The sequence below is a fragment of the Chaetodon trifascialis genome, chromosome 5 (genome assembly GCF_039877785.1).
Source record: "Chaetodon trifascialis isolate fChaTrf1 chromosome 5, fChaTrf1.hap1, whole genome shotgun sequence".
NCBI lineage: Eukaryota > Metazoa > Chordata > Actinopteri > Chaetodontiformes > Chaetodontidae > Chaetodon > Chaetodon trifascialis.
Genome location: NC_092060.1, coordinates 14,549,253 through 14,567,422, shown reverse-complemented (window position 1 = coordinate 14,567,422; position 18,170 = coordinate 14,549,253). Strand labels below are relative to the sequence as shown.

The window sequence follows — 18,170 nt, the reverse complement described above, 5'->3', positions numbered from 1 at the left end:
AACTTGTGACAAGCCATGATATTCTGAGAGACAGCACACCAAGCTCAGAGCTATCCCTGGGGAGACCCTTCCCTCTCCATCACATAGACTATATATCAGAACCATCAAACGTGGTCCCTCTGCCCACATCATCCAAGGCTCCTCAGCAGAGGCCAGACTGACCGCCGAGCTGTACGCAGCTGATAAGCACTTCCACTGACTTCCTCTGAGCAGCAAAACCACCACAGACACTCCTCTGTGTCTTTGATTGCAAGACGGAAGATCCATCACTCACATATCAGAGCGCTACAGTCATCAAGACGCTACGTTTCAATCCAGAGAAAAGCATTATCCAGACATGACCTCAAATCAAGTCCTGTTCAGGCCCCTCTGTACTCTGCCAGGGCCATTAAACTATGAGAGGCTGAGAGGAAGGGCCTGTATCAACTTTGATATGAACATGTAAATAAGTCATGGCTAATCTCTCTCTCTCTCTCTCTCTCTCTCTCTCTCTCTCTCTCTCTCTGTAAAAGCCATATGCACATTTTTAGAATTCCCCGAGTTCTGCTGACGTGAAGAAAGAGATGAAAGATTCATGCTTGTTTAAAAAATTCAAACAGATGTCCTGAACTTTCGCTACATAGCCAATACGGATAAATAATTCAGTCTCTGGATGCAAGAAAGGGAGTTAGGGAGTTTGGACAGGCCAAAATGAAATCAGAACAAAAATAATAAAGCAAAAGGATGAAACCAGTGATTATGACATTATCGTCCCCAGCAGCAGCTGTGACTGCTCTCCGCGTCCAGCAAAGGATGATGGAGGACGATAGCTGTCTAGTAGAGTTTGTTTGGATTTTCTTTTCCTCAGTTGCTTCCAGTTGACTGACTGATGCAGACTGTACGGGCACTTCCGGGTGAAGCTGCAGAGCTGGTCAGTGAATGCACCAGCAGAGGGAGACCATGTCACATGACATGACAGTCTGCTGCTATTTCCCCTTTCCTGCAGAGTTTAATCAATGAAAATGGGGATACGCATGTGAGAATTATAGAAATAAAGGGATAAAAATATCCGCAAATCATTATCACACTACATTAAGGTGCAAAATGTAAAAAGAAAATGGTATTTACATGTAAAATAGTCCTTCAAACCTTTTAAAAAATTAATCCTTATTTCAGAACGAGTCTATGAATCACCAAACTGTTCTCTTGAAAACTACAACATTTTTAGAATTATTTTAGCCATGTGGATTATTTTTTTAGCACTTTGTCAAATTTTCCTGTTACTAAAGTTAACGACGTCGTAAATTTAAGAGTTGATCAGCAGTGAAGGGTTAAACTCAGTCGGGCTTGACATTGAAATCCGATACATTTCCTGATGAATTAGCCCGACTGTGGTTGCTACCTTGCCGCCGGTTTGCGTTAAGTCTAATTTCCACAGGTGGGCTTCATGTCGTCATACATTTAGGCACGCGGTGGTCGGTGACACTCGTGTTAAGCTCTCGCGCTTGCCCTGCGTCGCACTGTCCCGATTTCAGCGCACTGCGTCACAGCGGCGAGAAAGTTACGCATTTCCTTACCGGAGTTTCTGGACTATCACTCTGTTGTCACATATGTAAGTATTGAGTGTTTCTGTACTCTGTGTTATTGAGACCAGCGTGTGAATAATTCCGTCTTCTGCTGACATTTCCTGTCGCTGTCTTACCTGTTCAGCCAGGTGAGCTGACATGACACCTGTAAGCACGCAAGTGTAAGGTTGACCAAAAAACGTCTTATGTTTCCGCCTCATGAAACTATTTGGAGTTGTAGCAGTACCTTCGACTCTTATTGGTTATGAATGCCGACAGTAGAGAAGGACTTTGGTCAATATTTTAACTCTTGTGTAATATCTGATATTAACTTCTGTCACTGAATTACCTTCTCACTGTTTCCCTCCCAGTATGGTGGATTACAGTGTTTCACGTGGACCTGAAGCCCTGCTTCCAAGGAGAGGCGGCCCTATTAAAATGGAGGAGCTGGCTCTCATGGCCTTGCTGGAGTGTCCTCTGTGTTTCGAGCAGCTGGATGTGTCAGCCAAGGTCCTGCCTTGCCAGCACACTTTCTGTATGTCCTGCCTGCAGAGGCAGGAGGCAGCCCGCTCCCAGCTGCTCTGCCCAGAGTGTCGCGCTCCTGTCCCGGCCAGGACGGTGGAGGAGCTTCCTGCAAACCCCCTGCTAGTGCGGCTCCTGGAGGGGCTCCGGGGCTCACCGGGTCCCAGCAGGGACAGACAGACAGCCCGCTACGCAGTACCCTTGTCCAGGGGCGGCTTGAGAGTCAGGGAGGGTCAGCAGCTGCAGGAGAGTCAACACAGAGAGAAGCAAGGGCACAACGAGGTCAGTGCACAACCCAGGCCTAATCCTCTTTGTCTCCACTTTGAGGGACAATTTTATAGTCAGACAAAATATGTGAATACTTTTTGTTTGGATCACAGTAAACTGAGGTGATATTACACAATATTTTGATGGCCATAACCTACGAGTTGTTTCTGAGCAAGAAAACCGCACAACACTGTGTCAGCAAACACTTGCTCAGTGGTTACTGAAATACCAGTGTTTGTGAGTGGGTCGGCTTATTGACTACAAATGTAAATTTTTAAAAGAAATATTTTGAATTCAAACATTACATGAATGCTGAATGTTTTGTATAATATTTTGTTTCTATCGCATTTAAAATTTTTGAATGCATTTGTTCCCCCGTCCAGGGAGCCATTGGTTATCATTTTTTCATCACATGTGGATTTTAGAGATATTACCATGCAGGAATTGTTGGTTCCTGTGTGCAAACACAGCCTTCAGACTTCAGCCCCTCTTGGCACTTCTTGCACACAACAAGCTACGACTGTGGGAACATTACATTAGTTATAATGGAAAAGCCAGTATTTTAGAAAGCTAACAAAGGTAACCACCAGCATTTAGAGAAAACAGACCAGACAGATGCCTCTCTATATTTGGGTTTTTTTTGTGCTGTGCCCACCATTGTCATAGTTTCCTCTTGGATGCATGCAGCTTACAGCCTGGTACCTGGTCCCTACCTTGTTATAAAATCCCAACCTCACCTGCACACTGTTATTGGCTGGGGGCTACACACCCACTGCTCAGAGGTTGCAGCCCAAAGACATCTTGACCACAGCAAAACAGGACAGAGGGCAGGGTCTCTGCAGATAGATAAACCTCCGCACACTTCTAGTGGGTCATAAGTGATGATTGAGAGGGATTTCTTTTGTATAAGTTGGTTTATATCCTGCATATTATACCTTTAAACCAGACCTCCTATGGGTGGATAGTAACGTCGATCACAATGTATACAGAGTAATTTTTTATCACAATATTTATATCAGCCTATATTGAAATGCTGTAAATTGATCATTTGTTTTGCCTCATGGTGTTTATTGTCTTCTCGCCTGATGTCTCATTGATTATTCCTTCACACTTTGTGGAATATGGCTGTGTGTCTCATCTCTGACTTACTGGATTACACCGCTGTGTGTTCGCCAAACTTAACTGGGATTTTTTTCTAACCTAATAAGAATTAAAGCGTATGCATGAGATCATGTAGCGCATAAGAGCTGGAGTGTGATCTGCCCTACCCAAATGTGTCCTCTGACAGAAGTGTGAGTCAGTGGTCCCTCGGGCCTAAAGTGATGAAATCCCCTCAAACTTTTTCAAATGAAGTCTATCATTACTCTTCAGGGGAATTTAGGACAGAGGATGATTTGCTTTTCACATCATAGAGACCATAGGAAACCCCAGTGCTTCTCCTCCCTGTCCTCAGACACGACCCGAGTGAGGCAAGCTCTATTATACAGAGCCATAGGTGCAGGTCTGACTAATAAGGATAGACTAAAAGTTATGCAGAAGATGAATGTCTCCAACTAAATTAAGACCATACAGAAGGAGTGGATCATAATTGATGATGAGGCTGATGGTACTTTTTCAAATATAGCAGATGGAATGGGAGAAATTAGTGTGTTACTTATGAGGATTCAAGTGTAACTGAATAATACCTTAAACTAAATCACATTTTTGTCAGTATTATTGTTGTATCGGTATTGTCAAAAAGCGTCAAAAGCATCTCCGGTAGAGCATTGGAAAACTGAGACTTTAATTTTTAGGTATTAACGCTGAAGACTATGGTTTAAATTTAGGTTTTTAAAAAATCCAGTTGTCAGTAAGTGTCATTATATTTTCAGGATGTTAAGGAGTTATATAAAGAATCAATTCAAAAGAAAATGACAAGATGGCGAGGAACGAGTGGCGCATATTTAAAGATCATTTGTCTGTATAAAGCGGGCCTGTGCAACACATCTGTCATCTAATTCAAACCCAACAGAGATCATAAAGGTTTCTCACACTCAGTAAATCATGACGCAGTTTTCAACTGATGTTGATGTTTTACTCTCTGAGTCTGTGAAACACAGAGACCTGCCTTCTCAACAGTCCTGTGCATAAACTGTTCAGAACATCCAGGAGTTTACTTGTGATCCATAGCGGAGTTCAGCGAGATCATGAGGGCGAGTTTGTGAAAATTCACACTGAAGGACACGTAAAATCTTTGAAATGGTTGGTAAGTGTAAGTGTGAGATTAAGTTTTTTAGTTACAGTCTTGAGTGACAGCAATTACATCTATGGTTGTAAACTGCATGATGACACTTAAAAAAAGCTTTATTGATACTTTATTATACATAATTCTTACCAAAGCTCCACACTGTCTGTATTTGCGATTAACATGTAAATGAAAATCCAGGGTGTATTGCTGTCCTCAATTCTTTTTTTTTTTCATACAAGTTATAAAATATTTTTTGCTACTTTTGTAGAAAATATGTTAGTCTCTGCAGTCTTGTGCTGTTTTGCCTCAACAGCACTAACAAAGTGTAACTAAATAAAGATAAGATAGGACTTTATTGATTCCACACTGACATTAACAGTAAAGCTTGAGTCAACACTTTATAATATCTTTAAAGGGAAAAATGATGTGTCATGTTAATGACATTTACATATTCAGATAAGAACATCACACATCTATGTCTGTTCATCTCCAGAATCTGTTAAGAGCGTGCAGAGGTCTGTGACCATGTTCTCTTATTAACATGTGCTGAACACTAACAGCAGAGTGTGTTGAACCGCTGTCACTTATCCTGACTGAAAGATGACTGTAAAATGCGTCTGGACCAGGTTATTTTAGATTCTGTTTTAGCCTGTTGTCTTTCTTGTTAACCAATGACCACTGCAAAACAGATGCTAACAGTTTGTGACCGTTGAATCAAAGGACAAAAGGGTCTTTGCACCCCAAAATCCTTTAAGACATTCACCATCTTCAAAAATGAATTCACCACTTCGTAGCTGATCCGTGATTCTTGTCTGCTCTTCAGCTTGCTCTTGGAGCTCCTGTGCACAACAAAGGAGGTGATTCGTCAGGAGAGCTGGTGCAAATGCCTGGTAACAGTATCACCCCGAAACACAAAGTGGATGAGAACTGGCACCATGGAAATGCTGGTGACAGTAGTGATGCTTCTGTCACTACCAACACACAGCAAGTGGTCAACCAGATGCCTCAGCTGCAGCCCCTCCAGCTGTCCCAACCTCCGGCTCTCTGCAAGGCCCTCTATGACTTCAAGCCTGAAGAGATGAATCTGGAAGACAGTAAATGTTGTCTCAGCTTCCTCAAGGTCTGACTCTCAAACTGCTGATTTAACACAGCAGGAAAAGCTTATTACGCTTGATCTTTTAAAATACTTGCAGGGCTTTCTACTCTTTAATTAATGCGCCAAGAATATCACAACACTTAACAGTAACCCTCAGGGAGTAATAAAACATTAATCTTTAGGGGAGATGATCACCTGAATTATACTGTATGTAAAGCATGTTGCTGTGGTTTAGGCTGTCATCTGCTAACACGATGCATCAGGATCTGGGTGGCTAACAACTTCTGCTACAGCAGTTACAGGGGAAACCACGGCAAGGACATTTAGGGATGCTGTTAATGCTAAAATATGCGATAGATAATTTCAAAGAAAAAACACCAAATTTATTTTAACGCTGCAACTAACAATTATTTTCATTAGCGATCGTTTTACTGATTATTCTCTTGATGAATTGTTTGTCTACAAATGAGCAGAATGAGAAAAATATCTCTCACCAGAATTCCCAAAATATTCACTTGTGAAACTGGAACTGGAGCCAGTAAAGTTTTGCCATTTTTGACCATCATTTGATGAACAAAATTGTAGCAGATTAATTTTCTGTCAATCGTCTAATCAATTAATTGTTGCTGCTCTAAAACATTTACTGGTCCAACCAGTAATAATGTATTGATTGACTGAAAACATAATGGATAGATCCCTTACATCTGAAAATCACTGTTAGCTGCCTTTTATGATATATCAGATAAGAGACGTCCTCTGCAGCTCAGCATATTCGCTTGGCTTCCTGCTCAAATATTAGAAAAAGGCAACTTAACTCTCATTCAGCATCACCCTGGTGTGACTTTTTTGGACATGAATTTGTGGAAGTCTACGATTACGTATAGCAGGGGACGTTCCCAATAGCACAAATACCCAGTGGTTGTTGCTTTTTGCTGCTTTCTGCTTTGAGAGACGTGTGAAGCTGGAGGCTCAGACCTCTGCTGCAGTGGTTGTTACTTACCCTGAAGTATTTCTGAGGCAGTTATATAAGGTCCTCAGTACTTGTTCACCCTCCATTAAAGCAGACTTGAGCTGTGCGTTTTTTTGTTCTTTCCAGTTTTAATGCAGATGGTCAGATGGTTTTAGAGCAGGGGCAGAAAAGGCCGGGCCTGCAGACACAAATTGAGTTGATGTAACATGCTGCAGGACAAACTCAGGGCTTGGACAGTTGCTGAGCTGAGTGCTCAGTCTCCAGCGCGATCACACTTTGGCTCCTGGCTTCCTGTGTTTTTTTTATTACAGCTCTTTATCTGCCTCTCACCTTTCATACACTTCTTCTAAGTGCAGTTTTCTCTGCGTGTTTGTGTTACTTCTTTGTGATTTACAGGGAGACATACTCACCGTCATCAGGCGGGTAGATGAAAACTGGATTGAAGCCAAGCTAAGGGAGAAAGTTGGAGTTTGCCCTCTGCAGTTTACAGAGGTGAGTTCTTCTTAGGTCTCTCTTTCCATCTTCCTCCCTTCATTGTTTGAATATGGGTTGTGGCCTTTTCAGCATGATCAAGGTTGACACCTGCCGTTTGGCACTTTGGTCTGATGGTCTAGCTCCTGTAATGAATTGAACCACAGATGTCGTCGCTGGATGTCATTAATTCCAGGTCACTGCCAGGCCGCTACCTTGATTTTTCATTCACATCTTTGATTCATCCGTAAATGTCACTCCTGCGCTGCAAAGTGCTGAGGCAGAGAGCTAATCTGTGAAGCCCTGCTGTGTCTGCAGCTGCTCATTAGTGTGTGACTATGTGGCTTACTCAGGTTTGCAGAGCTTGCTTAGCTGGCTGACTGTCATTTGTTTTCGTCTGTACTTTCTGCCTTCAGGAATTAACTTCATCCATGCCGGGGAAAATTGTATTTGTTCCTACAGTGGGGTTAATGCGGTGCCTCATTCAGTTTTTGTTTACTTCCCTCACTTGTCATCCGTTTTGCTGTAGTTTTTCCTAATATTTTATTATTAGTCCTCTCCTCCTCTTACGCCTCCTTTCGTCTCCTGTCCACCCATGCCTTCTCCTGAAGCCCCGCCTCAGCGGTGCTCTTCATCTTTTTCTACCTCTGTACTCTATTCTTTCATCCTCCTCTTTTCTCCTCTCCCCTCTCCTTTCTGAGCCTCCCTCTCCTCGTGTCGTGCAGCCAGGCGTGAAGACACAGTAATGCTTTCTCTGCTTGGGTGGCATAACAGCACATCACTGTGGGGAGTGAAAGCATTAACCCTGCCATGTCTGTCTGTCTGCCTGCCTGTCTGTGCAGCTCCTCTCTCAGCACCAGTCAACCCTTCCTGGCTTGTTGGCTGGTACTTATGCTCCTGTCTGCCTGCCTCCCTGCCTGCCTGTCCAACAAGTTGTAGGGGTGAGTGGAGTAGTGATAAGTGGGTGTATTTAGACAGCCGTTTCACTGATCAGCAGGAGCAGAGGTTGACAGGCGCTAGTAGCAGGTAGGAGCGAGTTGGAGAGGATTTTCTTGACTGAGGATTGACCGTTCTCTGTGTTAGGATTATCCTGATTTCCACTGTGCTTTCTCTTTTATGTTTTCATCTCTTTTAGCCAAACTCAGTGGCTGCAAAACTGCTAGAGGGAAAGAATCGGAGGGCGAGTGACTCAGCAGAATTTCACCATCAGACTGGCAGTGGGGGCAAAGACAAGGCCACTGACGTATCTAACAGGACCACCCATTACGGAGTCACTCAAGTCCCAGCAAAGACACCCACCATCAATGCTTTGCCCCCCTCCAACCAGTGGAAACAGCCCGCAGCCAGCAGCATCAACTTTTATCAGACTACCAAAGGAGAGAAGACGAGCACCTCCAACAGCTACAACCGACAGGGACTGTCACACCGTGTCCCTGTGTCTCCTACAGCCCGGGGCCTCTCTCACCCCTCCAGAGTGAACTCTCAGCGAACTAGGCGCCACTCTGACACTGCACACAGACACCTGTTACAGGTGAGTCATGTGCCAACTTTTCTGCCTTTATGCATGCTATGCTGATGTGATGACATTATCACATTCCTCTCTCTAATAATCTTTGAGTTAAGCTATGTTTGGCTCTGTTTTGTTTGCAGTGATTTGCTTTAACAGAAAACATGTGGAGATAATTGATGCTTTTATTTGAGTCACCAAGGGATCAAGTTGTCCTCAGGGGTTCAGGGAGGGAACCATGACACCAAGCTTAAGGAATGAATGAGAGAGAGGCATCACCCTTATGTTGGCTGCTACATGATCAAGTGTCTCTCATTAAAACGACACAGATGTAGAAAACGGCTAGATATGAAAGGAGTGGGGAGTGGAGGTGAGTGGAATGAAACTGTGAAAGATCTGTAATCAAGTCCTGGGACATAAGCCAGGGTTTCAGTGATGAATAGCAGTCTACCAGGGTGTGTGTGCTTGTTCTGTCTTCAGCTGATACAGATATAGCATTTTATGGAAGTTGTGTAATTGTTGTATTCCTGAAAAGCAAAACAGCATAGCAGGAGAGAAAAGAGGAAAGCCTCTTTGAATGAAGCGTTTGATAAAATGAATGTTTATGGCCAGATTTAAGTTCAATGACACTGAAAAACAGATCTCACCTTTACTGCTAGCGTGTCGTCTAAATCGCTCACAAGAAGTACAAGAGAAAAGTGTGTCCGACAAAGTTAGCAGCACTCTTGTTTATTCAGGGCTGCCGATGAATTAAAACTCTGATTATAATTTAGGAACATTGAATGTTACACAGCCTATATCACATGGCAGAATGATGGATGGATGATGAGCATCTCCATGAGACAGTTTTGCATATAAAATAATACATAATAATATATAATACATAATATTAACTTATTTGGATGTGATCACCATAGCTTAACGGTACATTTCATGTCCACGACTTTATGTATACAGCTGGCCACGTTTCCATTCATTTACATTATCAACAATGTAATACAATACTGTGAATACTGCATAAAGTCATATCCAGCTAGTGCCTAAGTGCAGTGCCAACATAACATAAAAGCCTGCAAGGATTAATCCGCTGCCAAGTGCCCTGCCCCCTGAGATAATGATTTCCTTTGATTCATTTCAAATTTCACAGCTCTACCCTGCAATTAGACAAGTCAGAGCATAAACACACTAAACCCATGCAGGTCAAAGAAAAACTAGGAGAGGAAGGAAGGAGACCTGAGACTTGAGAACAAGGAAAAAACACAGGGAATGGGAAAGATAAGACAGGAATAAGAAAAGGTGAGAGGAAATACCAGGGGGGAAAGATGGCGTAGAGCTGGGAAGAGAAACAGAAAACAAAATGTGCAAGCTGCAAAAAGGCAAAACACAGCACGTAGGAAGAAGGAGGAGGAAAAATGAGAGATAGATGTAGAGAGTGGGAGGCTCAGAGAGTCCCTCAGTGTGTCTGCTTATCTCTCTCATGCTGATGATGATGAGTCACTGGTGAAGTCGGTTACATAACAGACCCCTCTCTCCCCTGCCTTCAAACTCCTTCCTCTTCACTAAGCAGGTAACACTCACTTTCACATCAGTGGGCCAGTAATAGCAGACAAGCCACGCACTTCCCTTTTTAAAGGCGCGGAGGGCTCTGTCCCTGAAGCCGAGGCTGAGCTCCCCACTGACCAAGCCAGCATGTGTGCTATTCTTAGTGCTGCATCCCATCAGCCCTCACCTCTGGCTCCACTGTTTCACAGAGAGATGCAGCTTCCCACCAACTGTGGATGAAATAATGCATATTAGTGCAAATATTGTCATGATTATGTAACAGAAGATGGAAATGAGCCAAAAGCAAAAACATCTTCAAATGCAACAGAGGAAAGTTCTGTTCCATACCATACTTCACTACACCAAAATATCTGATATTATTGTTAGCAAAAGCTTGGTGATTAGTTACCTTTGAAGCCTGTCAATTGAATAAAATCAAGCTGAAATGATTAGTCAATCAACAGGAACATATTGAGCAATTATTCTCATAATTAGCAGGTTTATTTATATAGCACCTCTCAAGAGTCACAAAGTGCGTCACAATAAGAAATAAGGCAGCACACATAAAACAACATGTAGAAATCAATAAAAAGTACACAAAGGCCTGTCTAAATGGGTCTTGAACAGCTTTTTAAAGGTATGCACAGTGTCCACAGATCAGAGGGAGCTCCACAAGCACAGTGAGGAACAGCCAGCAAACCCTAATCAGCCGACCTCAGCGACCTTCTGCTGACGTGGGGCTGTGTGGAGATCTCTGTTGAGGCTGGGTGTTTGACCGTGCACAGCTCTAAATCGCACAAAGATCACAATAATCTGGATTTTAATTGTGAATTTGATAGACAGCCAGTGTAGAGAAATCCAGAGTGATGAGATGTTTTAGAGGACATGGTTGAAAGCTGAGCAGGAACATTTTGGACCACTTGTAAACAGTCCAGGGAGGTTTTGCTGAGGCTGGTGAAGAGGAAGTGACAATAGTTGAGATGCCATGAAACAAAAGCAGAACTTAATCCTTTTCAGTCATTTAATTAGAAATTCTCTTGTTACAGCTTCTTAAATTTATGGAGTTGCAGCTTGTCAAGCAAATTGAAGATGTCACCTTGGGCTCTGGGAAATTGCTCAGGCATTTTTCACTATTTTCTGACATTTTACAGATGAAACAATTAAGTAAAACTCTGAAAAGAATCGCTAGTTTCAACCCTACCATATAACCAACTCCATTTAAACCTTTAAAGCCCAATTGTCGTCTGATTAGACCTCCCTAAACCTGTGTGGGCATGTATGCTTGGTTGACATTATTTCCTGTTAGATCAGATCCTGATTCCAGATAAAATCTTGTTCGATTGTCCAATATGTTCAGCCTTTGTTCAGTCAGCAATAGTTTTTCTTTAAAATGCAGTATATCTGTGATACTGACGTGACAACATTTATATGCAAATCTGAGTAACTGATAGCTTCTTTTGCTGTACATAACGGGTACACATATGGAAGCACAGGAAGCAAAGAAGTAAGAATAAAAGTTGTAGGGTTTCCTTCATTAACCACTTTTATGCCTCGACATCAGTTTGTACGGATGTTAATCTTCTTGTCACTTGTTACCGAAAGTGATAAACTTCTTTTATTGTATCCTGAACATTTACAGTGAATTCATTTGACTTTTCTGGGCTACAGATGTATTCTGTTAAAAGAATAAACATACTGCAAAATGCCACAGTGAGTCAGGATCAAGTCAGACAGAAGTTCAACCACTTGCATTGTGTGGTCGACTCGAACACGTTTCCTTCTTAGAATTTGGTGACATCAGATAATTTCCAGCTCACCTCCACCCAGCTTCAATCAAACTAAAGGTCTAATTAGTCTGAGTAACTGGAAACACCTGTGTGTGTGTGTGTGTGTGTGTGTGTGTGTGTGTGTGTGTGTGTGTGTGTGTGTGTGTGTGTGTGTGTGTGTGTGTGTGTGTGTGTGTGTGTGTGTGTGTGTGTGTGTGTGTGTGTGTGTGTGTGTGTGTGTGTGTGTGTGTGTGTGTGTGCGTGCAAGGCGTTAACATTCTTTTTGGCACATTTTCATGTCGTCTTCATCTCAAAGAAACAGTAATGTTGTGTGTCCAAGCAACATTTCATTTACTTTCTCACACTTTAACACACACACACACACACACACACACACACACACACACACACACACACACACACACACACACACACACACACACACAGGTGTTTCCATCCATCCGTTTTGAGGACATTACGTAGACTCACATTCACATCCTGTGGACTTACTCTAACCATAACCACTACTTGCCTGATCCTGACCTTTACTCTAACCTTAACACAAGTCCTCACTGGAAACTTTGATGACTTACGTTATGGAGACTTGTGTTTTGTCCCCATAAGGAAGACAAGTCCCCACAATGTCACTGTGTAAATAGATTTATGTCCTCGAACATGAGTAATACACTTCTGCAAGCACACATTATGAGATGAGTTTTACAAACATAACTTTATGATATATCTTTTTTTTTTGGTGGGATTTGTGGAGTTCTCATCGACTATTTTCAAGAGGAAATATTGCCAGCTGCTTCTCTGTGGAGAGATACAAAAATGTAATGGTGGCTATAGATCACAAATATTAAGGGTGTCTTAGTTTTTTGCTGAAGGTGGAAATGTTGAAAACTAGACCTCTCTGAGTTCTGTGTACGGTTTGGATATTTGTTATTTTGACACGAAGGGGGAATTTTGTTCTTAAAATGATTACTAAGGGACCTGGTTATCGGCTGATGCATTAAAAGGCTCAGTTCAGGTGGCATCTGTGGAGATCTATGGAGACTCAAAATGTTTACGACTCTCCCTTTCACAACAGTCCATTCCACGTGCTTTTTTTCACCAACACACAGACGAATCACATAACTGGCTCTGCACTGTTTGTCTTAATTGACAAAGACAGCGGTTATAAAATAAAACAGTGATTGCAATAAACCTGCAATAAAGTTTTATTTTGAAAAGAAGTGGGATGAAATAAAATTACATAATAGTGAGCAATTTTCAAAATAATGCATTATCTCATAATTCTATGATTATAGCTTAGATTTTTGCCTGTAATTATTCATGTAATTATCTCCTAATGTTTTATTTATGCATTTAATTTGGAACACTTTTAGCCTCCATACAAAACTCTTCCTTCGATTATGTGGGTCGCAAGGTTGCAGAACGACCCCAAAAAGTGAGCATTCGTATTTTTTTGTGGTTTATTTATGGCCGGATTTTGGATTTCGGCTGCAGAAGCATGTCAACTGTTTACATCAAATAAGATTTATTCACTACATGACCAAAAGTGGAATTACTCTCTCCATGTAAACATAGCCACTGCTGGGTCGCTGCACCTGGCCATTGCGTGACTGCAGCATAACTGAAGCAGGCACTGTGTATCTGATAAAACACAACCTAAGAATAGAAAAAGGACACCGAGTAATGAAAACAAACTAAATAATTTAAAACATGAAAAAAAGACAGTTGTCTGACTTTTCCCTTATTGCATTATACACAGCATTTTTCATCTAGTAGTCACGGCTGCTTTTAGTGGAAATGTGATGTGAATGCCATAAAGACACATAAACAGAAAAAAACTATATAGAATGGTGATGCTCCTCCATCCATGCTCCTATATGATGTAAGGCTGGTGTGTTTTCAGGACATGAGAACTTAATCTTGCTTTACTTCTGCTTCACAGCACTGCCTTTGACAAGTGAGGCTACGTTATAGCCATGGCTGTCTCTTAATTAGGACTTCTTTTGTGTTCCTCTGAGGTACAGTGTAAATGCATTGCAGCTTAATGGTGGAAGAGCTGTAGGATCCGGGCACATGCTGTATGGAGGGATCCCCAGGCCAACAGGCCAGCATTCATGCTTTAGCTGAGTGGTTGCACTGTAAATAGCTGCAAGCCTCTATAGCCGTCACTGTGGAGACGATAGGCACTGGGAAAGTTATTTCCACCCCTCTGTAATGATAACAACAAGAGAACATAATGTGTGGAGGATTTGTTTGATCCAAGGGGAAGATTAAAAAGTGTACAATAAAAATCTTACTAAAATGTCCTCTTCAGTTTGGTAATTAAGTAATTAGGGATCAGTCTTCACATTGTGTTGTTAACGGCTGTGCGACACACCTCAGTGTCACTCCCTGCTAGTCTGTGTCAGGCCTGACTCACAGCCCGCTGATTACAAGCCTGTCAGAGTTTCTTAGAGTTTCTTATCTTCATACAAGAGAAGCTTGGATCAGTGGACGCAAATGAGGCGTACCTGGTCACTGTGTATTTTCACTGTTACTGTATTTCACATAGTTTAATATGTATACGTCATTATTTCTCTAAAGATTGATGGATTTGATGAGATCCATCAAAACACAGTGCAAGTTTATGTGAAGTTAATATGAAGCCTCGGGAGTCTGTTAGACAAACCAAGTAGTTATCTTCCAAAGTCTTTTTAGTGCAGAGCTCTCTGGTCAGTCCACCACTTTGTTCCAGACTGAAATAGCTCAGCTATGAGATGGATTAACATGGAACTTTGCACAGGCTGAATGCTAATGCCTTTCCCCTGACTCTTCTTCTAGTATCATCACAAATTTGGATGGATTGCCATGAAATTTGGTACACGCATTAATGTAATTAAATTGGATAAACTTTGGTGATCCTGACTTCATGGGCAAATTGTTCATTTGTGTGATACTTTGGTTTATACCTGCAAAACTAATGACATTTCCATCAGCCTCAGCTGTACTTGGTGTTTGGTACTAATTAGCAAATGTTAGCATGCTAAAATGCTAAACTAAGACAGTGAACATGGTAAACATTACACCCTTTAAATGTTCAAATGTTAGCTTTTAGCTTAAAGCAAGGCTGTTCCTAATTATGAAATTCATTACACATACGCAATTAATTGACATTCCCATCAACTGTAGGCAAATGTAAATTAATTTAGTCATAGAGGGCATGTGGGGTCATTGATAATCTTACATGTTTTTTGAGGGCTTGGTCAGTATTAAGATGTACTAGGGATATTAGTTTTAGCCAAAACTAATTTTTAAAGCTGAGGTCAATGACACCAGTTGTTGCGCTTTTGATAAAGGGATGTAAATCATGAAATAAATGCATAAGTGAAACTTTCAACCCTTGTTTTCATATTGTGTTCTTAAATGACACCATGAATCATTGTTTGTATTCCATATGATGATCATTTTGAATCATCCCTTTACAGAGCGAGAAGAAGATGACCAGTGAGACTCCACCCACCATCTCTATGGCCCTGGTGAACCCCCAATTGACTTCTGCCTCTGCAGACGGCAAAAACTCCTCCACTCAGCAGCTCTCCATCAGTGTGTGAGTCACTGTTTTAAACATTATATTAATGGTATGCTAATGTCGGATCACAGGTGCAAGAGATGAATAGAAAAAGAAACAAGAAACACTCAAATACCCTTAAAAAAGGCAGCATAATCTGGATATATATTGTAGAAAGTGTGGTAGTAACAGACAAACCCTCTGTGTGTCTCCCCAGGTGTGCTGTCCTGTACTCCTACAAACCACGACGGCCAGAGGAGCTGGAGCTGAGGAAAGGAGAGATGGTGGGAGTGTACGGAAAGTTCAAAGAAGGCTGGCTGCGTGGGTTATCGCTCAGAACGGGCAAAGTGGGCATTCTGCCCAGCAACTACATCTCGCCTGTGCTCAGGTGAGAGGCTGTGACACCTGACTGAAGAAAGTAGGAGCTAAAGGACATTTCAGTTCAGACAGTCATTTTGAGTGGGCCGGAGCATGCACAAATTTAAATGATTAAATGAAACCGAAATGTAATGCTGAGGCCGTTGCTTGGTTCAAGTAAACTTTTACAACAGTATAACAAGTGATATACAGTAAGTACTTCAGCTTGCACTAAAGTGTCTCTTTGCCTCACTGCAGAACCTCTGCCAGACTCCTGGAGACCAAAGCAGCTAATGCGTCCTCACAGCACAATACAATAACTGGAAAGAAACCCACAGCTGCCAAGAATCCTGCTGTGGTCCTTGCTCTGGATAGGGTAAATGCTGATGGAACGATGTACTCAACAGGACAGGTCCCATCTGTGCCAAATGGAGCACAGCATGCAATGTCATCCACTGGTGCTGGAAAACCGTCCCTCTATGGGGCTGCACAAGGCTGGGACACTGTGAGGCGCATCTTTAACCCTCATAGAGGTGAGACTCAAACAACCACCTCTATTTTCTAACGGCTTGAGTGAATAAGAGATTTTGCCAGGTTGTAAAAGAACATTTTTAAAATGTTTTTTCAGGCTCAAACCAATTCTCCCATACGTCCAATTCGAACGTCCCGTCCAACTCACAGCATTTTGCCCAAGTTCAGGCATCTGGCTACTCGCCGGCTCTGCAGAGGAAGAAAAACAGCAGCTTCCTGGGCTGGATGACTGAGCCAGCAGCGCCCTCTGCTGCTGCAGTGTTTAAGGACAGAGACTTCACTGCCTCACATGAGGCAACATTTCAGCATGACAGACAGCCTTCCAATGGGCCTCACTCAATTCTAGTCAGACCTGACTCACACAAGAACACTATAGACAAGGTAATCATAAAACTCATGATTTCTTGCGAGGGACTTGGTCTTGCATTTGACTGAAGTACTGTTTGCATTGTTCTTAAACTATTCCTGTGATGATTGTTCTGCATGAGCCTTACAATGACTTTTTTACTCCCCTAGCCGACAAAGTCAGTGCGGTTTCTCACAGATGCAGACTCCCCTCCTCCAAGACCTCAGACCTCCTCCTGTTCATCAGGGAATCAGGTTCCCTCCAACTGCCGCCCTGGCCCCACACCGCTGGAAGTGTGGGCCCCATCACTCACCCTAGGAAGAGATGGACCAGGGATCATTCTCAAAGAAGGAAAAGTTCCTATTCTCAAGAAAGGCCTTGAAGCAGCCACCTCAGATCTACATTCTAACTTGCAGAAACCAATATCGTCACAGCCGTCTCTATCAGCCATGTCAGCTCAGTTCAGCCCCAGCAGGTATGTTGGATTTGTATGTTTGTCCTTGAAAATAAAGAGCAGATTGATTATCAGACAGTCAAGGTAGACATGAAATTATGTTATTGATTTTACTGACATCTTTGAAATCTTTTGCTTTTTCTTCCAGGCACAGAGTGACCACAACGCATTTAGCCCAGACGGACTCAGAGCTTAGTCTGCTTCAAGGAGATGTTGTCCTCGTCCACAGACCTCGACCTGATGGACGGGTTCTGGTTACTCAAGAGAGCAGTGGGCAGACAGGCTTATTCCACTGCAGTGTTCTTCAAGCCCTCGAGAGGCTCAGCTGATTGTGTCGTACCACTGTCGTAGTGTATATTTCTATATTCCATGTGTTCAAACTGCCAAATGACTTGACTGACCTGCCAAACAGCAGAGATGTGTGTTGCGGTCCAAAGGTTAATACTGCCAAATGACAATCCTTTGAAGGAGATGTTTATTTTCGTCCTGAGTGCATATGAGAGTGTGGTTAAATTCTGTGTGTCCTTCAACTTATGTGCATGTTTGTTACACATGTACTATTATAACATTTTGCACAAAACCCATCTAATGACTGTTCCTTGTTTAATACCCATGTAACACGCATTGGTTAGTGCCTTTGTCAAAACCCACAAAGAAAACAAAATATATTTAAGTATATTTAGAGAGAGTATGAGGTAAAATATCTGTACTGCTTATGTGGTAATAAACTATGCTTCCAGAGCATTAGTAGTTTGGTGTCTTCATTTAGCTGTAAACTATACTCCTTCAGCTAACAACAATAGTAGAAGCATTCTGATCCTTTACTTAAGAAAATGTACATAAGTGTCATCAGCTAAATTTAATTAAGATAAGATATACCTTTATTAGACCCACAGTGGAGAAATTTCTGGTATTACAGCAGCAAAGTGGATAGCAGGAATATAGGCCGTCAGTAAAAAAAAAAAAAAAAAAAAAAAAAAAAAAGACATTAAATATCAAACATATCAA

General features: G+C 42.1%; 1 protein-coding gene across 1 annotated transcript; it reads left to right on the top strand.

Moving 5' to 3' along the window:
• Positions 1–1,754: 1,754 nt before the first annotated feature.
• On the top strand, positions 1,755–17,908 carry sh3rf2 (SH3 domain containing ring finger 2). The gene is made up of 11 exons (XM_070963373.1): positions 1,755–1,838; positions 1,916–2,348; positions 5,384–5,680; positions 7,023–7,118; positions 8,233–8,628; positions 15,392–15,513; positions 15,692–15,862; positions 16,090–16,364; positions 16,460–16,743; positions 16,879–17,183; positions 17,311–17,908. The coding sequence occupies exons 1-11, from the start codon at positions 1,810–1,812 to the stop codon at positions 17,489–17,491; spliced, it is 2,589 nt and encodes an 862-aa protein (XP_070819474.1). The 5' UTR covers positions 1,755–1,809; the 3' UTR covers positions 17,492–17,908.
• Positions 17,909–18,170: the final 262 nt, after the last annotated feature.

Excerpts from the sequence above, each read along its gene's own strand:
- sh3rf2 (XM_070963373.1), top strand. The coding sequence starts at position 1,810 with ATGAATGCCGACAGTAGAGAAGGACTTTG. Across the intron at positions 15,514-15,691 it reads CAGCAGCTCTCCATCAGTGT|GTGTGCTGTCCTGTACTCCT; the intron begins GTGAGTCACTGT and ends GTGTCTCCCCAG. Across the intron at positions 15,863-16,089 it reads TACATCTCGCCTGTGCTCAG|AACCTCTGCCAGACTCCTGG; the intron begins GTGAGAGGCTGT and ends GCCTCACTGCAG.